At 38.3% G+C, this 22,442-nt stretch overlaps 2 protein-coding genes across 3 annotated transcripts; one reads left to right on the top strand and one right to left on the bottom strand.

Moving 5' to 3' along the window:
• Positions 1 to 433: 433 nt before the first annotated feature.
• LOC146486124 (protein kinase C and casein kinase substrate in neurons protein 2-like) lies at positions 434 to 14,604 on the bottom strand. 2 transcript variants are annotated; one of them, XM_085098615.1, is made up of 5 exons: positions 13,072 to 14,604; positions 10,821 to 10,941; positions 8,416 to 8,958; positions 6,443 to 6,567; positions 434 to 4,731 (listed from the first exon to the last, which is right to left on the bottom strand). In XM_085098615.1, the coding sequence occupies exons 1-5, from the start codon at positions 13,863 to 13,865 to the stop codon at positions 4,443 to 4,445; spliced, it is 1,872 nt and encodes a 623-aa protein (XP_084954741.1). In that variant the 5' UTR covers positions 13,866 to 14,604; the 3' UTR covers positions 434 to 4,442. The 2 variants fall into 2 exon arrangements, with proteins under 2 accessions (XP_084954741.1, XP_084954747.1); XM_085098621.1 differs by lacking the exon at positions 8,416 to 8,958.
• Positions 14,605 to 15,219: 615 nt separating this feature from the next.
• On the top strand, positions 15,220 to 22,442 carry LOC146486123 (uncharacterized). Its single transcript, XM_085098609.1, has one exon. It carries the CDS (start codon positions 15,453 to 15,455, stop codon positions 18,270 to 18,272), a length of 2,820 nt encoding a protein of 939 aa, XP_084954735.1. The 5' UTR covers positions 15,220 to 15,452; the 3' UTR covers positions 18,273 to 22,442.

The raw sequence follows: 22,442 nt of genomic DNA, 5'->3' as shown, positions 1-22,442 counted from the left end.
CCTGAAAAGTTCTCAAGATGTTCTTCAGTTACCTGTTATAGCGCCTCAGTAAATCTATGCGGACGTGACCAAGACACCTTTTATTTGGGTTAATTGGACAATATAGACTGAATTTTTTCATGTATTATTTTATCCGTTTTTATACTGTTCATTTTAAAAAACATTTGGTCGCAATAAAAATGTTCTTAACTGACTCTGAGCCTGGGTAATGTTCTCAGTACGTTCCTAAATTTTAGTTAATCCCAGCCTCAACGTTCTCTTTCTTGTTTCGCTCTTATTAAATTGAAGCTAAATACAAGAATTCCAGCACTTTGGAGAAAAACGACATTTGACATGAGCCGGTTCTGCTCTCAGCCCTTCAATCACTTTCTAGTGTATTGAAACATAAGTAGGGTACAACCATTAACACGGAGAACAACTCTTCAAGAACACGTCAGTTCACCAACCAAATTTATTTTTGATAAATAGTTCATTTTGCCCGGCAAATACCTGGAGCAAGAGTGCTACTAAGGCTACATACTATTTCCATTATTTCATTCCATTTATTTATTCACTGCTATAAAAATATCATGTTATACTGATTACACCAGCGTTTATTTACAGAAACCCTTTGGGTTTTATTAGCAGTCCCAAAAGTATCAATACATTTAGTTTTACACTCTCGTTCTTCTACAGTCAACACCAGTTGAAAGTAGAAGAATTACCTGACTGTTTGTGCTAATGGCGCTAACGCATAGTAATTTTTTTACAAGACTCGGTATACCATTGAGTAAACTGTGGGATCAATACCTAGCTGCAAAAACAGTCATACAAAAATGAAACAGGAAGAAAAACCAAATAGGAAGTATTTCGGCACTGTTTGATGTTAAAAAAGCCGTAATGCAACCCAATCTGCTAACTATGCTACCACAAGAAATTGTCTAAACATTGTTGTTGTAATTATTGTAGTGCATGAATGCACTGATACTTATTTAAATCCAAGAAATACGTAGTTTGCATCGATTATCATTAAATGTAAATAATTCTGTTCTTTTTTCATCTTCGTATGACGTTATTGCAATTAGGTGTAACGTCAGAAATGAAAATTGTGTTCAAATTAGGAAACTTACTCAATTTGAAGGTTTTGATGGAAAATATCACACACGAGAAAGCGTGTTTCATCAGATATCCAAACACCGAGAAGTAGGTTGAAAAAAGCGAGGCGCAGCCGAGTTTTTTTTTATACGACTTCGAGGTGTTTGGATATCTGATGAAACACACTTTGGAGTGTTTGATATGGCTTCTCAAATGATCAACAATTCTCTGGCAAAATTTTATCTTAATTAGGAACACACATCCAAACCACGGTCACAAAAGTGATTTTCCTTGTTTTCCCTTGATGAATTATTACTGAGTTTGAGAAGTTCATTTCAAAAACCCCAAAACGTTTTTTTAAACAGGAATCTAAATATAATGGTTTCAGTTTTGCTATAAATTACCAGTGCACTAAAACTGTCCTCATTGTCGCCGGCCATACATGGAATGGATTGCAACTTAAAAAAAGGTTGGGTTCGATTTTCTCGAGATCTTGCATTTTCGTCTCCAAAATGCGCTAGAACAGATCATGAGTTGTTCTTAGTTTCAAGAATTCAGTTGATTTCTGTCTCTCGCTGTTCTAGAACATTTTGTAACTTAGGTAAGGTATTGTTTTCACCAAAAAAGGTCAAAATCCCTCTGACACTTAGCCTTTAAATAACGGTTTGAATGCTTAAAAGATTTGTATGTATGACAAAAGTTACAAATCCTTTTCATTTTTCAGAGTCAGGGGCCTCACAAATTGACCATTTTGGTGACTTTGGCATGCTATTTCCATTTCTGGTATTGTTTAAGTTCTAACCCCTAATATTCTTAAAATGTTCAAATGAGGTCACTTGTCACAGACAACACAGGGCCTACTGATAAAATAACATGCCGAGAGGGTAACCCCATGCATTTAACGTCATAATTTAAATCTTGATTGCTAAATAACAAAACAAAAACATTACAACAGACTGCAGAAGGCAACTTACCCTACAAGCAGAGATCTCTTCAACCTCCCATGAAAATCAGGAACGGAAAGGACTCTTCCTGATTTTTCCAGGAAGATGGAAGGGATCGCTGCTGGCAGGGTAAAGGCAACTGGACTTTCAAGGCTGCTGCCTAAGAAAATTTTCAAGGAGCCTGCAAGCCAAAAGCTGAGAAGTTCAGAGTCTAACCTGTGAAAATATCAGGTGCTACTACAGAGCAGAGCACTATGTTGGGCACCCCAGGCTACCCGGCTCCTGTTAGGCAATAGCCTTGACTTTCCAAAATTCCTAAGGGCACCAACAGGGCCTGGTTGTTCCAAAGACAAATAAAGCCAATCCTCATTAGTTGTTGTCTTTCTTATTTCTCCTCAAAAAAAAAAAAAAAAAAAAAAAAAAAAAAAAAAAAAAAAAAAAAAAAAATTAATTGAATTGCAAAGCACCTGGAGCAGTGGCTTGGCCAATCCAGGAGAAAATTTTGATCACAGTTTGTAACAAAACAAACAAACAAAAAGCATTTAGGGCACCAACGTTGAAAAGCAACTGTAGTTACATGTTTGCAAAATGTAGGCTAAAAACTATGTGGACTGACAAGAAGCCCTGTTGATAAGCTTTGGAGATGACTTAAACATTTTGAGCAATCCTGCATAAGTTTAATCTTTGTTTGAAAAATTGGTAAGCCTGTGCCTTCTATACAAGCTTCAAAGGCCCGTGATGAATACTAAAATTTAAAATTCAGTCCAAAAACACTTCAACAGCACTTCTCAAAATAACACTTATGCAGGGATGCAGATAAAAAAGTTCCTCAGTTACGTTTCAGGCAAAAACAAGAACGTGTTTTAGTGGCCAAATGTATGTCTTGTTGTGAATTGAACCTAAACCAGGTAATATTTTAACCAGAAAACCTTTCTTGGTGGAAAAGAGCAACATTCTTGATGAAAAATGCTAAAAATTAGATCACTCACGGGGACTTATGATCTATAATTTAATCAGCAATGGAGTATCTTCAATCCATGCTGACATTACTTGCTAAGAATATCTTTACAAGAAGAGGCTTGCCAATGACAGAGCCTCGACTATTAAATTACACTTACTACTGTTACAATAACATATGTCATTCAAAGTAATGTGTCCTGTTTCCTAAACAGTTAAATTAATCTGTAGTGACTTACATTCTTTGGCAAAATTGTCTACAAATGGGACAAATAAATGAATAACCTTATTGATTTTACAAATTAGTTAACAACTTCTGAGTGATCTGATAATTCATCAAGTTTACCTACCAAAAATCATTTTTTACTAGACCGAGACATGCCAATAAAGAATGCTCTTACCTTGAAGCTGCATCATTGTTGCAATTTGGATTCACAAGTTAAAATTCAACATCACTTAGTTACATAATTAAACTACTTCAGTTTTTTTTAATTCTAACTACAGCTACAATTTACTTCTGTAACAAATTTCAATTATTTTTTCTGTAAGAAGTACTACAACTAACAAATAATGTAGTTTAATTAATACACTACATATTTGGCTCAATCTTATATTCAGCTTATGCCCTCAAACACAAGATTGTAAACTTGTGTCTGATTCTATCCAAAAGGATTAATTAATTTCAAATTATGTTCCAACAGTGATTGACATCTAATTTCTTCTTGAAATATCAATACGCCATTAAAAATAAATATATTGGATATAAAAGATATGAACACCGATCAAGATACATCATCTTGATTTTATGACAACTTCAACCAAATACATCTATAGGAAATATACAAAGATAACTGGGTGAACTTGTATGTTGGTCTCAGGGCTTAAACATGGTTACAATGTACAGTAACTATCTGAACAGTCTGGTTACAATCAAGGAATGAAATATGACTATAGTGGAACCTTGATTCAACAAACCTCTATATAACGGAATCCTCAGTATCATGAACATTATTAAAAACTGGATCATTGTACAATGTAATTCCAGAGATCTGATTTGCTTAGTGGCCAGGATAATGAGCCATTATACCATGCCCAAGATGCGGTCTGGTTGTTCTTGCAAAGCAAAATCAGCAAAATCCAAATCCTTGATTGTTTTTAATACAACAATGATTCCACTCACGCTAGCTGGATATAGGATGATCATAGCCAACTCGCTGTTACACGCCTCGCTGGCTATCTATCATCTCATATCAACGTGTGCTCATGGAATAATTATTGTTAAACATCCTTTAGCCTGGCCTTTTAAAATGTATGGGAAAGAACCTCTATATAACAAACCCTCAATATTAACAAACCACTTTTCCTAGTCACTTGGTACTTTGTTAAATCGAAGTTCCACTGTATATCAAGAGGAACCTAAACATCTACCACTACAGTGCTGATGTGATTAACATGTCCTACCCTTTCCTACAATGGTTCAACATACGAGCCGGGAAAATGTCCGACTTTTCCCTGGAATCTACCCTGACACCAGCCTTGGTCATCTTGCGAAGAAAGTTGAGTGAGAACATCGCCTTCTTTGAAATTCAATTCATCATCTTCCATTCCTTGAAAGTCGTACAAAGCCCTGACTGGGATACCAGCATCTTGGATAGGCGGCGGCTCCACGTCCCACTCGTCAGAGGCTGATGGGTTACTGTACATGTAGTCTTCATTTGTCGTTGACGTGTAATTGTTGAATGGATTACTTTGAACCCTGAGAACAAAGTGGAACAAAAATGACCGCAGGTTAAGACGACTGTTAAGCCAATGATACACAGTGCTATATTAATAGTGTTCAACATTGTTGCTCAACAACTGTTGAGTGGTGTCTAGATTACGAATTGCTTGATGTTTTTTGTTGCTGTTCAACATGTTGCATGTTGTTGAATGTAATAGAGCTAGCTTGTATTCTGTGCAACATGTTAAATGGTCTGTTTCAACATTCAACATCACATGATACACTGGTCAACATTTGTTGGACAACCTGTTTATATGTTATTCAACAAAATTAATGTTGAACTGTGTATCATTGGATGGATGATCTCCCCAGTCCGAAAATGATCTGATCACTCTTGGTGCAGTGACCTTAGAGATCTTTGAACATATTGATTGGTGCTTGTACAAGGCAGCATTTTTAAGGGGGAGTCACTATAATATTAAGCTTTTGGTACAAACACTAGGGTTTTGAAGAGATAACACTACTGCTTTTTCCCAGAAACAAATTAACAACAACTATATACACCGACAACTTTGTATTGGTTGCAATAAATTATGGTTTTTGATTTTATAGTCTTGGAATAGTCCAGTTTTGAATTCACCAAGACCGCTGGATAAAAGACAAAACATGCATTTATACAGGGTTAGGCTCTGCTCTGAAGCAAAATATTTATAAATGTTACCAGGAAAGTGCTGAATCCTAAAATAAAACAATACACAGAGTTGTGAAAACTTTATCTTCTCACTGGTATTTGTGAATATTTTACTTCAGATTGAGGCTAACCCTGTATAAATGCATCTTTTGTCTTTCTATCCAGTGGTCTTGGTGAATTTGAAACTGGACTATTAGCTAAGCTCTAGAGCTCTAGAAAGTGTATGAATATTTTAATCAGATTTCTGTTTTCATCTTACACTGTGGCTTTATAGCTATTTCAATATTAACATTGTTAGATTTTAAAGCCTCAAGCTTACGTGACAGGACTAAAAGCCAGTATGGGTAGCTATGTAATTTGCAATAATTTGTAATTCCACTGTTAAGGTTGTCAGTGCGATAGGATGGCTGAAAACACCACAAACATTTGCCCCTCTGATTTATTTTCTGTAGGGATGCACGAGCCCGATTAATTTATAAATAAACTATCCATGCCACCTTGTGGTCTTGTTGTGCAGGCTTTCCGACAATGTTCATTATAATAGTTGTTTATTAAACCTACAGGTGTTAAGATCAGCTTAACATCAACGTGCTATCAAGCATACTCAGTAGTGTTATGGGTTATAGCCCTCCACGACTGTCCTCATCCATCCTCTATTATAGACCAAAGTAGTTCAAAAACCTTACTTCTCAGAGCTTGCCCATGACTATGACTTCTTGACTCAACTCTTTCCCAAGTAGATGTATATTCAGAACTGCTTTTGCTGCAAAAAGGTATGACTTGTGATACCTTAATTGTCATTGCTCTTAACTGATTGGGTGGTTGAACTGTGGGTGTTTCATAGATCCCCTAAGATTTGTTAAAAAAAATAAATCTACTTGGGAAAGGATTGACTCCAAGGCTAATAGTATGAGAGATAGAGGCTATGAGTCATAGACTCTTGTCCTTATGGGTATAGTTGACCCACTGAGTGGTAATTCTTTTGCCAACCCAATTTAAACACAAATTAATGGATGAGATTATGTAAAGCATGGAAACTCACACTGGAAAACTTACGTCTCATTTTGATGTGAGTAGTCAGTGTTGTCTTCAAGGTGATTCTGTGTCTCTGGATATGATGCCTGTGCTTGCTCATGACGTGAAGAAGTAGATGACCGTTTGATTGGAAATTCATTATACTCCTGAAAAACATAGATTCAACCTCAATGAAAAATGATCGCTGCAAAAGTACATAGAATCCCAAATGACTAGGTTTAATATTTTGGACTGTACACCCATGTGGGATGTTTATTGGTAGAAACAAATAATCACTCAAAAGATTATTGTTAGAAATGACAAATGGGCAAAATAGAATACAGTGGAAACTCTAGTTTGGGAGACATCCATAAAAGAGACACAACCTTTGTCCAACAAAAATGTTCACATAATCTTTGTATCAGTGACCTCTATTAAAGGGACACCTATATTAAGGGGATGGAACAGTTTTTGAGTGTCCCAAATGCTATATTGAAACCTCCATTATGAGGACAACGGGTATTGATTTCTTGGAATGCGACCAGCCACCAAAGAGGATTGAAAAAATCACTGTACTCAAATCACACACATTGGCAGCTTTTGAAGCTTGACCTTTTACTGTATTCTAATCAATGAATGGCATTTAAAGTAGGGTGTGTCCTAATCAAGAAAACAGGCTTTTTGTTTAGGTGGTTAATTATTACAGTCGAACCAGGTCAAGCGTACCCCCCTAGATTCTATTAATGAATCTATTATTTGAAAATTGAATGCGTTAGTCGTTTCAAGTATTCAAATCAAAATTCGATTTCTGATTGGATTATACGAACAATGCATAAAACTAGAACATATTCAGAGCGGAAATTCTTGATTTATATAATAGTGGATTTTCCTAAAACCAGATTTCTCGTGATTTGCAGCAGTCAACGCGTACTGTCAGAAAGAAAATTCGCCATTTTCAACCAGGCATGGTGTAAGTGGGTCCTGTCGGGTAAGTTTAAACTCTCTAATGATCATTAAATGGACATTTTACGTTTATACACTGGCGTTTATTCCGTTAGTTATTTAGAAAAATGATTGGAAGCGTTTTATTGTAATAAGCAGTTCTCTTTTTGAGGTATATGCAAATTAATTTAGCGAAAAGTATGCGAACTCACAGTGAAAGATGTTCATTTCAGTTGACCCTCGACAATGGCTATGACCTTCGGCACATGTGTTCTGCTATTCTTCGCGGTATATTGGACAGTCTGGTAAAATATATACCATACTTTTTCATGCTACAAGGTGGGTAATGCTATACACGAAAGATAAATTGGAATTTTTCAGCCCGACTCAGTTGCAAGCGCTTGACTTTGTGCTCTTGCCATGGCCAAATTTGCATAATGAATTATATGAACGTGTCAACAACATGCGGGAACAGTTTGAACGAACGAGCTGTTTCAAATGTACTGTAGTTTGAATTTTACAGGCTATTGCTTTTACTGTTAGCCCGGATCAAGCCAATAAAAGTCGAATTTTAATTTGAACTTGATCTGCGCTAACAATGAATGAATGAATGAATGCATTTGTTGAAACGACTAACGGATTCAATGTTCAAATAATCGATCCATTAATAGAGTCTAGGGGGGTACGCTTGACCTGGTTTGACTGTAACAAAATGGAAAAATCAAAGGACAAATTCTGCTATCATGTTTCCACTACTTTTTCTTATAAAAGTGCTTGGGAGAAGTTATTAAAATGTTAAGAAAATTATCCTTGGGTGATCATATCCTTAATTCTCATGAACTCAGGGGTTGAATAAGCATTGACATTACAAGGAGAAATTTGATGCTGATCTCTGTTAGGGCTTAAAGGGTGAATGACGGTTCCACTGTACTTATGACATAGCCAACTACAAATTTATTCTGGCTAGTAAAAAATAGTTAATACAAAATCTATGACATCTATGGAGTAACAGAAAAAAAAGTCATTACCTGGAAATGAATCTACAATTCACGGTAATTAGTTTTTATTCCTACCTGTTTTCTGTCTGCCTGTCTTTGCCTCTCTGTATTAACAAACTCTAACACTCCAATACAAGGCTGTGTAGAAGCTGTAGGATCTAATAACTGGTTTTCCACTGATCTACATTCTCTATCTACCTGGTTTGTACCTCTGATATCTGCTATTTCCCAATAAACTACCTCTGAATCACTGCTCTGCGCACTCTCTACAGAATCTACTGCAGCTGAAAAAGTCCCACTTTGAATGTGTGCCTTGTCATTCAGCGAGCTATCAAATGTCGCTTCACATTTCCAATTTGAATTGTTGCTATTGGACACAAGTGCTTGAAGACTGAGGTCTGAATTTAAATTGATCAGATTAGGAGAATCAAAAGTTTTATTCTCTCCAACAGAATTGTGTTCCAAATGAAGATGAACGACGTCCAATTTGTGAATCAAGTCTCCACTATTCAGCACTCCTGGTGATGGAGTACTCCTTGATTGTTCAGTTTTTAAATGTCCTTGATGTTTCACAAATGCCTTTTCAATTTGCACCTTCTGATTGGGAACGTTCCATTCCTATATGCATGTGTAAAGAAATAATAATCATTTGGAGAATTGTCATTGAGCTATATATATATACAATGTATATATCAAACCCAAGAAAGAGTGTTTCATCCAATTTCCAAAGATTGAGAAGTGGGTTGAAAAGAACAGGGCGCAGCTGAGTTTCTTTCCTTTTCTTTTTTTAATCCTTTTAACCCCTGATATCAAAGAACAAATTCTCCTATCTTGTCCCCATACTTTTCTTACAAAAGTACTGGGGAGAAGGTATTAAGACATCAAGAAAATTCACCTTGGGTGATCATATCCTTAATTCTTATGACCTCAGGGGTTGAATAAGTATTGACATTACAAAATTTGATGCTGATCACTGTTCTTTGCTTTCCTTTTTATCAATAATTATTGTTATGACTTAAATGACTTTGAGGAATAAATTTAGAACACTGTATCACTGTCTTGAAGAACATCCAGTCGAACTAAACCATGTTTGGTGTTTTCATGAAGCTCTAAGTAAGCTGGCTCCACAACTGAAACAGCTGGTCATAAATTACAAAAGTCTCCTTTGGGTGTTGTCATTTGGTCCCTTTTCAAATGTTGCAAGTGTAATAAGACAATCATCCATCTTGTAATTGCATGCCCTAATCTTGCACAGAAAGAGTACAAGAAAAGACAAAATAATGTAGAAAGAGCAATCCACTGGGATTTGGCGGAAAAGCTTGGTTTGCATCGATCAGAGAAGTGGTATGAACATACCCCAGAGAGTGTAACTGACAAGGAGGATCATAAGCTGTTGTCGGACTTAAGCATCTGGACTGATCATAAAATTAAGGCAAGAGGGTAAAAAGATTTGGTAGTCTTCAATAAGAATGACAAGAGCTGCCAAATAATAGATGTAACAATCCCTGGAGATTTGAGAGTAAAAGTGAGAAACATACTAAGACCTGGCCTGAGAGGTTCAAAGAATGTGAGGCCTGAAGACAAAGGGTGAGACCTGTAAACAATCCAAGATGGCTCCAAAAATATGCTTGACTGTCATCAGAGTGAACATGCCCATTAGGCTAATACAGAAGTCAGCGCTGTTGGGATCAGCTAGAATTATTAGAAAAGTTTTTGAATTGTAGGAACGATTATCCTTAATTTTCTAGAGTGCCTTAGGCAACTGGTTGTTGCTTGGCACCCTAGTAAACACCGGCTTTAAGATCTGTTGCTGTGAAGATCCCAAATAATGTAGAACACTTCAGTGCAGGAAGAGAAAAAATTATCAAAGTACAAAGAGATTGAGACTCATAAAATGTGGAACATGAAGACATCAACAATGGGTATGCCATTCATGATCATAGCATTGGGTTTAAATAACAAAGGTGCGGCAAAGCACACCACCTTAATACCACGAGACATCAACATCTATCAACTGCCCTGCTGCTCATATCTTACAAAGGAAGTATGTATCACTTAAAAGCCACCCTTGTCCTCAGATATAGAGTATGTCTGGTCCAGGGTGAAAAAATGCAGAGGAATAAAGGAAACATTGATAATGATGATGATGATGATGATGATGATGATGATGAAGAGGATGAGGATGATAATGAAAATAATTACTGACATAAAGCTGTATAAAGCTCTATAAAGCTGTCTAACATAACTAAAAACGAAACCTAATAGTATCCTGGTTAGTTTGGTTTTAGTTTTAAAATGTTTATTTTACCCTGTCTCCTTTTCAGCATGATCATAAAAATACATTATCTGGAACAAAGAACGGGCAAGTGAATGCTAAAATTAAACAACGAACCAAAATTAACTTAAACCATGACAGACATAATGTACCAAACTACAGATTATTGTTCATGCATTATTATGAATTAAGGGAGCAATAATACCTCAAACATTGGCCAGTTCTGTGGCATGCCAACACCATGATTACGTGACCACCAGTCCAAATCAGCCTGCGCATCTGCTTTGTCGAATGTCAAGTTCATGTTGACAAATATACCTGAAAACCTAGAAAGATCCAAAAGATAACATTATTATTGGTGATATAGCACCACCTCAAATTATCAATATAAAATTCGGCTTGTATATCCCAGCTACCCTGCATGGGACTGAATTGTTATAAGTGGATGGGGAGGGGGGTACTAATTTCAGTTTCAAACATAGAGGCTGTGCAAAATATTTATTATTAATAATTTACTATTATAACTTAGCAACAGGTAATTTTAGTCTTTTTGTGCTGTATTATTGTTATGCTGGTCACCATTGATACCAGCTGATCTTTTGATTAGCTGATCAAATTTATCAGACATTATTATTATTGGTAACCGTTCACAGCACACAAGCTGGTGATGTCACCATGCTCGACCGGGTGCCAACAAGTCACCTTAGAGGCAGAGGACTCTCTGAAGGATTCTCCCATAATTTCCAAGAGTAATGTCTTTTGCACTAACATAGTTATCATTCTATTTCCAATTTCCTTGAGGTTCCTTTCAAGCCTTTTGGTATAGTCCCTAGACATCCAATCACAACAGGAATAATCTTCACCATTTTCATTTTCCACAATGCCTTTATCTCCATGGCCAGGTCTCGATATTCATTGACTTTTTCGTCCTCTTTACTTTCCACACTGCTGTCTTCTGGGCATGTGTAATCTATCTCTTTCCTTCTTATTGGTGTTGAAAACATTAGGACGATTGTTCCCAAGTCACTTGTCTGTCTATATTTTTAAGTCCCACAGAATCTTAACATGTTCATTTTCCTCAATACTTTCAGCTGCGTGCTCAAACCATTTCTTACCACATCGTAGTCTATTTTAAACACACAAGTCCTAATGAAAAGCTTTTGCAACTCCATCATGCTACTGCTTGTACTCATTATTTGCAAGTTTGGGGCATTCGCACGGGACGGTGTGCAGACTTTTGCTCGCGCACTGAGAAAAAGCCATGTTCAGACTAGTGCCGTGCCCGAGAACCGGACACAAGCAAGTAGTCTGAACGGGGCCTTAATTTTTATTTTCCTCCACCTGAGATTGATCAGACTTTCAGTGATAATAATTCAAAATAAAGTAAAGGTTAAATCACACTATGAGCCAAAGAGGCCCACACGACAGAGCTTTAACCAGGTTTCAGTTTTGCTACTCCCCTTTGGATGGGATGCTAGTCCATCGCAGGGTTACCCCCAGTACATGTTTATAACTGGGTGAAGTGAAACAATGTGGAGAAAGTTACTTAGGAAACAAGACAGCAATAAAGAGACCAACCTAAGCTTGAACCACCAACCCTCCAATCTTCTGAACATCCAATCAAAAGTTCAATGAACTAACCTATATACCATTGTGCCTCCATGAATTGAAATAAAGAAAAATGAGTGCTGCAAGGAGTCCTAGACCTTCAGAGATATTGTACCCTCTTTGTAGATTTTTAACAGTTTTATATTTCTATCATTTTGATGTGTGTGATCTTTTTAGTATTTCTAGAAATTTTTAACATTGTAATTAGGGCTTCCGTTGATAACAGTAATTTTGTTTTTATAATTACTGAAGGAATTACCCTGTTTTAAATAAAAGAACATCTCCTTCTTCTTCATCATATTCACGGTTTGACCAAGAGCTGAGCAGTTAGAGAGCTTCAGCTTGGTGACTTCTTGGTCAAATCATGACAGGATATTATAACTTGAGTATGCTGTTTGAACAACACATTGAAATTGTTTGTTCACCCACTTAGCAAAAAATTTCAAAGTAATCTTGCAGAAATAATAAATTGTGACAGTAAATGTATAAAAAAATAAAATTATAAATTCAATAACAGCTGATATGGTGGAACGTTAACCATTTCCTGTACACAAAGAACTACCCAGGAAGTGTTAACCACTACATGCAAAATGTTTGTAGAGAGAGATATACAGGATATATTAAATATTTTTGCAACAAAACGAAAGATTAAAATGTGAATTTTAGGACACGCGTCAAAGAACATAAGTTATTAAACGAACAGAGCACAATGTACACTTGGAACATGTACAAGCTGCAAGATTACTCACAAAAATCAGCAAAAAGCAAAATTGCAATCACAAAACCATCAAACTAGATCCCTTAGAACGAATTAAATTAAAAATAAATAAAAAAGCTATAATACTCACTCGGGGCTTTGTGAGATGTCCAAACATTTGTGATACTGCGAAAGAGTGTCTTTGAAAAACATTAGTCGTTTGTCTTCGTTTTCCTGACACTTTTCAAACTCTTGAATCATATCTTGCTCATATTGGGAGTTATAAGAGGATATTTCGTCCAGGCGCAGTTCATATTTTTCTCTGTACTTCTCCATTTCTCGTTTCGCTTTCTCCGTAGCGTCCTGTAATTTTTTTACCTTTTCAGCTGACTTCTCAGTGTCATTACTGGCTTCACTCTCCAACCTCGAAGCTTGCTCTACGTTCCTCGAAGCGTTGTGATAAGCTTTCTTTGCCCGCTCAACTTTGGCCAGACGCTTTGCCCAAGGTTTTTGAGCTCTAGCAAATCCTTCATCAGCTTCTTTGGTCTCCTTCCATTGAAAAATTCCTTTGTGGTAATTTTCATTTTTCCACTTTTTTATGGACTCTTGTACCTCTTCAATTAGTTTATCACGACAAAGCATGTGAATCTCGGCTCTTGACTCAGCCTCGCTCACCGAACCCCGCATCGCAGCCTCCATTGTTCCATATTCTGGCCCACTTTTAATACAGTCCTCCCATTTCTTAGACCAAGCTTTCAATTTCATCGCATATTTAGCTTCAATTTCAGCTCGTTCAGCCACAAGCTTCACAAATTCGTCACATAATTTTGCACCATCGTCTATTCGCTTGACCGTGCGCTTGAAATTTCCAACGTCCCAAAAACTATCGCTTGTGGCACTGTACAGGTTCTCATCCGAACCTCTCGGGGTTCCTCGCATGGACATAGCGATGTTTAAAGCTACGAATTTGCGCTATTTTGAGCTCCAAAACGACACCATGTTTCGCATTTTCAATTTATTCAACTGTGTTGAATTTTGAAGGTGTGGGGGGAGGGTAGCGGCCGCATGCGCGATCACTTTGTTTTTGTACGCTGGCAAGGAAACGCGGGCATTTTTTGTTATTTTGGTAATCGGTGGAAATCGGTGAGGTCAGGTTGGTCAAGCATCGGTCCCTTTGGAAATTTCTGGTGTTGCATATATAAATGTTTGGTTTGGCGCCAACAGTTTAAAAATTAACAACGCGGAAAAATCACTCTTTGTTGTCTTTGTTACAGGGCAAAGAGTTGAAGTAATGCACACCGCTTAGAGGGGTTATCACTACCACAATCTGTTAACCCGCCGCAAGTCACGAACGAAGCGTGAAAATTGCCTACCGTATCTTGAAGACTGTTATTTCTTCCGTAAATCGTTGAAAAAGGCATGTAAAGAGTATCATTTTTTGTCACATTTAGTCTGCAAAGGGATTGCAGAATAATGTTTTGTATAACATTGGACATTGGTGCGTGCAAAATTCACGTAAAGCAATATGAATACCTTTCGTACAGTCATACAATTTTTTCAATTTTTTTTTTATCTTATTGCAGGATTAAGCAGCTAAAATTCATCTTAACCAACCAAGGAAAAAAAAAACATTGGCACCGATATTTTTATCTCATAACATTTTTTGACACCCTGTGCCCCGTCCTATGTTATTCACCTTTTAAAGGATGAAACTCGATTATTACTCAGTGGAAATGAAACGCAATCAGTATTCGTGAAGATAACTTTTATGTAAATATTCAACTTTCAATGAATTCATAGATGAGCGCGAGTAGATCCGCTTACGAGTACCAAAAGAGCGTAAAAATGTCCAAATCATTAAATCTTGGGCGCAGGATTACTGCTCAAAATTCTCCCAGAAAGTATTTGAACATCCGGTTGGGGGTGAACTTATCAAACTGATAACAAATCCCTCGTTACGTGGCGGTGTCAAAAATAAATTAAATACGGGCGAAGTGCAAACTATCACGCTCTAACCGTCACATAACTCAGCTTGTTCGACTCTCATTTCGACTGAAAAATCATCAAAGGCGCTTCAATGGCCAGAGAAGACGTAGTGTTAGCTAATGAATGAAAACAGCGAGAGCAGCTGATGTGAAATATTTTTCATAGACATCTTTCCTTTAACCTGCACATATCGCCAAACATGACATGTGACAACATATTGTAGACTCACTGCCACTCACACAATTAACAGGCGCGTCACACCCCGGTATGAAATCGAGGCTAGTCTCTTCCCAAGGTTTCAAAAATTTGATTGACTGATTCCCAATATGGCCACCTAGACGCCAAAATCGTCCATTTTCAAGACCTTTGTACTTCGAATTCGCACCCAATAAGCAAACAGTAGTTCTTTAAAGATTTGTCTTTTGATTTGTCCGAGTTAGAAACGAATAAGTTGGATCGAAAGGCCCTTACATTATCGCGTGACGTAGTCCTGCTTTCTGCGTGTTTATACTTTGGATGGTTTGATATGCGATATCTTGTGCAAAAATGAATAGCGAAGCTAATGACAGTACGGATGCAGCAGTGAATAACGAGGACGTAGACACACTGGAATCCATCGGGGAAACTTCAGGCGAGAGTCGAACAGACAGAATTCGAAGGTTGAATAGAGAAAGACAGCGTCGAAGGCGCGAAAAACTAAGGATGTCACGCCAGAGTGAAGCGCCATCGACAACTGGTAACGACGTGGACCCAAGCCATGATCTTGAGTTGCTGTCTGAGGGCTGTGCGATTGTAGAAGTTGCGCTACCACTGAAAGTTGAGACAGAAATACCAGAAGAAGCGGATAAAGCAACTCCCAAGACTACAAGACCGAAAAGATCGACGAGAACACGACAAAAATCGAGACGAGAAGCGGCCGCGGAGCAAATTACATCGGACCCTGTGTCTTCAGCAAACAACGCCATTTCGCCACAATGTCACGACAATAACTCAAAATTTGATGGCGCTTCGGAAGAGAACACCGTTCTCGTCGTTGCCAGTGAGGTAGAAGTGGTCGATGAAAAGCCTCAAGAAAACGGAACTGAAGAACTAAGTGAAACTCCAGAAAATAAGGAGGACGGCAAGAAAAGGCGCGGACGCGAATCCGCCAGGAGACAAACTGACAAATCACCCGAAGACGTCGCGACAAAGCGAGTTATCAGAGAGCGTGAAAAGAAGAAAATGCATGGATTGCTCGACGAGGTCACGGCGAGACGAGAGAAACAACGCGAATTGAAAAGAAAGCAGAAAGAACGGATGAGTAGCGATCAGATTGAGGCACTGAGAGCGAGATATCGTGAGTGGCGGCGAAAACGAAAGGAAACCATGACAAGCGAGCAACTTGAGATCATTCGGAAAGGAAATCGTGAAAGGCAACGAAGACGGCGTGAGCGATTAGGCATCAGAAAGCGCTCAACAACCCCGCAAGCGAAAGGAGTCAGCGAAGCGGTCATACAAGGTATCAAAAACAAGCAACAAGCGCAGATAATAAAACCAATGGAGTCGAATTTAAGCCCAGAAGCAAGCCTTGTAGCGGCCGTTAATCAGGTAGCTTCGCTAAACAGCGCCGAAGCGGCCGCGGCGGCCGCTGCTTTGATGCCTAATCCTTCTCGAATTGAAGGTCCTGTTGCTGTCACAGTAGAAGTGAATCCAGCTGCCCCTGGAATTGCACCCGGTGTAATCCAAAACGCACAGACAGTAACACAGCCGCCTTCTTCAGCACCCCAGCTTGTGAGTCTTCCTGTCACATCAACAAATGTAACACAAGGTACCTTGCCTCCCGGAATGCCCGTGCTTGGTCCTCAGGGAACTGTTCTACAAGGACTGCCACCAGGATCTGGAGCACTGTATAGCATGTCGGTTCCAGGAATTCAAGGTACTCTGCTGTCTGGGATTCCTGTGACTGCAGGCCAAGCTTTGCCTGGAGTACAAGCAAATGCCGTTGCTGGAATGCCTTTTACTGGCATGCAAGGGCTTATGCCCGGTGTGCCTGCTCAGGGGGCATTTTTGTCTGCGTCTCAAGCTGGGGTCCTTCCTGGAATGCAGACATTTAGTAGCATGGCTCCAACTATGACGAAGGATGGCCAGATTTTACACAGCATTTCCACACTTCTTCCCATTGCTCCAATGCAGGGTATTCAAGGAGCAGGCCAGGGTGTAGCATTCCTTGCTCCCATGCCCATGACAGGGCATGCTGGTCAAGCCTTTCAAGACATGCGTGGTGCAGTCGCTGCTCCAATTAGAGCTCAGAGCCCTGGGGTAGGAACAGTGGTTGCATCTGTGCCAATAGCTGACAGTGTGACAGCAGAAACAGTTGCTGTCGTAACACCAGGAGATGGAACTGATTCAACTGGACATGATCCTAAAGCAAAAAATACTGCATCACCCAAACCTAGAGTAAGAAGAGGTCGTAAAAGAACCACTTCTGCTGCTGAGATGCTAGCAAACCTAAGCAACTTGCCTCCTACCAGCACACCCATGTCCTCTATGCTATCAGCCCTAGCTTCCCAGGTCAGAGGTAACACACAGTCTTCCACAGTTGTGGTAGAGAAAGAAGGTGAGCCACCCAGCAAGAGAGTGGCAGCTGATGCCACTCAGGTTGCTACAGCAAAGAGGGCAGCACCTACTCAAGATTTAAACCAAGCAACAATAGCTTTAGGAAGTGAAGTGATTACCCGTACTAATGTTGTCACTCATCCAGAAATGCAAGGGGCGGCAACATTCCCAGCATCAAACTCCAGCACAAAGATTCCACACATGAGCACCTTCCTGAATACCATGGGCGGCAATCCAATGGGTGTGCCATTTGCAACTGCTGGTGGACTAGCAAGACCCATGAATGCATTTCCTCCAGGTATTCAAGCCGTGCCAGGTCAGTTCTTCCCGCCAAGGGTGTCCATTGGAGTCGAAACAGAGGAGATAAGAAAATCAACTGTGGGGACCAACACTGAGAACAACCAGCAAGCACCAAGCACCACGATTGATCAGTCAGCTATGATGTCGTCTGTAGGAACCATGACTGACTCATTGTACAAAGTGTCTGTGGGGACGGCGACAGGGCAGGCTAACGAACAATCATCTGGTGACAATGCAGCGGTTTCAAGTATCGTGGAAGACAACATGGCTGTGGTTCATGTGGAAGTTAATTCACAGAAAGAGAGCCCAGAAGTTGTCCACCCCCAGGACATCAACGCAGTTGAAATAATTCAAGAGGCTTTAAACCCAGAGCAGTTGGAGCCAGTGGTAGTTATACCAGAAGATGTAGTTGAAGAAGTGGTCGAAGTAACGGAGGTAGCAAAGATTACACCCATTGGAGAAGGGATGTAAGACAGTGCCACAGTCATTGAGGAACTTGTCAGTCAGGACTTGTGGTAAATTAGTTTGCTTCTTAGTTAATTCTTAGTGCGCTTCCCTTTTGTCATGTGTGGCTGGCTGGTCCGGTCAGTTTTGTCAGTGGAAGATGGCAGTTCATAGAAATTGTTGCTTTTAATGCAGGCTATAGCACAGGAAGTTTTCGTTTGTCACGGTGACAGTGTGTGAAATGACAACTAAAAGTTGCCAATGAATTCACTATTACAAACATACTCAAGCATACTTAGTCCTACAAGGGTTAACATCCATGGTGGGGCTGGGGCCTTTAGAAACATCTTTATGGCTAACTGCAAACTGCAGGTTGAGATTTGGTGTTTGACAGTAGAGGTTGTGAAAGTTTTTGCATTTTGATTGAAGTAAACAAGAAAATGAAACAAAAAACAAAACAAAATAGGTCACCAATTTGAATACTCTTGGTGCGTAAAATTGGTGTTTCAGCGAACAGAAAGATATGACATTATTATCTTTTTGATGGTTGTTTGCATGGGATGAAAGATAGAGAGTTGTTTGGTTGTTTGAATGTCTGGGACATTCACATACGGGATGACTTAGGCGAAAATGACTTTCTGCCATTGAAAGTGGGTAACCTCAAACATGAATGCAGGCACTTGTCATGTGACTGCCAGCAGCTTGCAGTTTTCCATAAACATGTTTCTTAAGGCCGCATGTGATCTGTCTACCCATTAGAAGGGTGTTGTCTTGGTAAGGGGTTACCTGGTCATAAATGACAGGTCAATGCAACCTCAAGGGGTGCATGATTGAGCTGTACTGAAATAGATTTTGACCATAAATAGGCTATGTTTGGCCTTCTGATGTGAAATGTTAAAGGTTATATTTTTGCTACTTTACCTTTAAAAAAAGTGGAGAGATTTTAGGGTCTGCATTAAACAGGGTATGGAAAATCACATATTTTGGTTTAAATAGTGTTGGAGCCAAAAGTCTTGGACTGCATATTCTCAAAACAAAATTCCAAGAGGCATCCCACTACCCAGGATTACTGTCAAGATCAGAAAAAACTGACCCCTTAGGCCAGCCACACTTGATGAATCTTCTAATAGCAATTTAACATGTGTGATAGTACCATGGGTCCCAGTGATACTTTGCACTAGATAGACTTTGTCTGGTGTAGTTTTCATCATGAGATGGAACAAGAACATGATTTTAAATACCCCAAAAAGACAAAAACAACAAGGCAATGGGACTCTAAAATAAGACGTTCACTCAAGAAGCTAATGTTTCTTAGCATGTGACTGTGAAGTCCTAAAAAAACTTTTCATGTTGTCTGACTCAGGAAGTGAGGTACTTGCCCCATTTATTTTGTTGGGCAGTTACTTATGATTGCTATTGAGATATATTACCCAGGGGTATAAAACATACAGTTTTGTGAAAATACATGACACACATTTGAAAATAATTGCAGTGACACCCACACAGACTGATGCCTTCTTAGAGCTTTAAAGAGCTGCGAGTATGTTATACTCTTTTGCAGATCTGCTAACAATTAAAAGTGCTCAAACTTTGTCGGTTTTTGAAAAACCTTCTAATTGGAAGAAAAATGCCTGTGTGAATCAGGCTCCGGAGAGTAACAACCAGTGTTACATACTTTGATTCAATTTCCTTTTTGTAGAAATGTTAAACACCGTGCTGGGCAGTCTAATGTCGGTTCCCTGTACTAAAGTGTTTTCTTCTTTGAGTAAGACCATTAGTCAAGCAAAATAGGTGTGACAGTGGTCCTTGTTGACAAAATCCTAAAGTCCAATGGCATGTAATTCAGGGTTTTCAATTTCAAGTTTTGGAGTTGCTGGCAAAAACTGTGAAGTACACTGTATGTAGCTGATGTAATTCCTATAGACCTCACTTGAGGTTAACACAGCAAATCTGGTCAAGTTTCTTAGATTTTGCCAGTTACTTTGGTTCTTGTTGAATGCGCTGTAAATGAAAGAACTATAGATCAGTACTTTCTGGCTTGGATTTTGCTTGGTTTACTGTACAAAATTAATGAAAGAAAGTTTATGACCTTTTAGTCAAGTTTTGAACTTAGTGCTCTTTGAGGCAAAATGGTTAAACATGTAAGAAGTGGTTTCCAATCACCACCCTCAGGCTAAAAGAAAATTAATTGGCTGAAAGCATAACTGTCTTGGGGTGAATTTTAGGTTGTTTTCAATTTTTGCTTTGCTTTGCCTTAGAGTTTACATGCAGCCTCTTATTTTTTCCCAAAAGACAGCCCCATGATTTGTTTTCCATGCCCCACCAGCATTTCAGTGAAAATCTCTTGGATAAGGGCAAGTTTTTTCTCTTACAATCATGCAGCTTTGGTGGCTCTCTTTGTCTCCTTCACAGAGGAAACCCAGTTGTTAAATAGTCCCCATTCCAAGGAATTTTTCTCAAAAATGGCGGCCAAAACAGGGAAAAAATATGGTGTACAATTTTTCAGGAGTAAATTGTAGGCTTCAAGCAAAAAGTGAAGCATCTGACCTCAAATCAAAACAACCCTAAAATAAACAAGAGACTGCTATGTTTTCAGCCCTTCAATAATTAATATGCAAATGACTTTCCTTCTGGTGCCAAGGGTACCACAAATCATGCTTGGTTTTAATTTTGGATCTAATTGGCTAGAAAGGCATGTTTATACTTTTTGGGTAGGCTAGACTGCATTTCATTAATGTTTTGAACAATGGAGCTTAGAAAACACTAAGTAGAAACTTATTATACATAATTATTATTATTAGTTATATTGTGGTTTTATGTAACCTGTGAAGCTCAGTCAAATAGTCATTGCTATGAGAAAACAGAAGGAAAAAAGTAATTAGTTACTAATACTGTGTAATTTAGTGTCTACTTACTATTTCATGGGTTATGCAAAATCATTACTGATGTTGACAGTCATGTCATGTACCTCACATTCTTTATACACAATAAGCATATTTTAGGAGATTCTATTCCACGACATATTCACATAAACTATATCTAAGTAAGTTTTTTAAAAAGAGGTTTATTGGGCTTTGGTGAGTTTGATTCAAGTAGTTTTGTAGTTTACAGAATGACCTGGTTAAGGGTATAAGGGTATTTGTATATTGTATTAGTGTATGGTGAATAGCAGTGCTTAGTGAAAATCTCAACATGACAGCTAGTGTGAAAGTCAAATGTTTTACTGTGTAAATCAGAAAAGTCTGAACACTTTGATTTGAATTCTAAATGTTAACTTGTGTCGCAACTAATCAGATGCATGATGTGGAAAGTTAGATTAATTACCCAAACTTTGGCAGTTATCTGTTTGGCCCCAGTTGTTCAAAGAGCGGATAACTTTATTCAAAAGATAAGATCATTGCTATCCAGTGGATAAAATGTATTGGTTTGAGTACATTAATTTTTATCCACTGGAGAGTGATTTATCCCCTGGATAGAGTTACTTGCTTTTTGAACAACCGGCAGCCTGGCATCTGTTTGGTTATATCTCATGGCATTAATTATAACATTTCCAGAATTAATTCTTATCTAGTGTTCTTGCTTCTCTGATTGCCACTTTAAGTGATCTACAGGAGCTTATTATCTATTGATTTTTCACTGCAAGGTGTTAGAACACATTTTGAAGACGTGTACTAAAATAAGAGGCTAAAGTTTTTATTTTGATACAGGCAAAGCCACATATAGATTGATATTATTGTTACTCCAGAAGCAGAATGAGTTAATTGTGCATGGTTGTATTATTAGTTAGTCACAAAATATTAAGGGATAAACCCATTGATTGCACGCAAACTTTACTTGACGCCATTGTTTTAGTCTAAGTGCCAACCGAGTGCATCAGTTTTACTCAGTGGACAATTATTTTAAACAGTTTGTTGTGTCTTATTGCTTTTTAAATTTCTTTGAACAATCAAAGGAGTATTTTTAAACATGGCTTTAATTAGGTAACACTGAATTTCGGTAATTTATTGGATTAGATATAATTGAGCTATCTGCTTGACCAAATAATTCTTATTACCTTCAATAATGGAGAACAGACTTGTAAACATATATATCTTCATAGTCTGATGAGTGTCAAGGACTAGATTGTTTGTACTTGCATGGTACATATGATTTATTTTAGACAGTTAATGATTTAAGTAAACAAAGATTAATTAATAA

Source organism: Pavona decussata, unplaced genomic scaffold, assembly GCF_977016875.1.
Source record: "Pavona decussata unplaced genomic scaffold, jaPavDecu1.1 SCAFFOLD_21, whole genome shotgun sequence".
NCBI lineage: Eukaryota > Metazoa > Cnidaria > Anthozoa > Scleractinia > Agariciidae > Pavona > Pavona decussata.
Note: the sequence above shows the minus strand (reverse complement) of the source record. Positions and strands in the feature narration are given on the sequence as shown.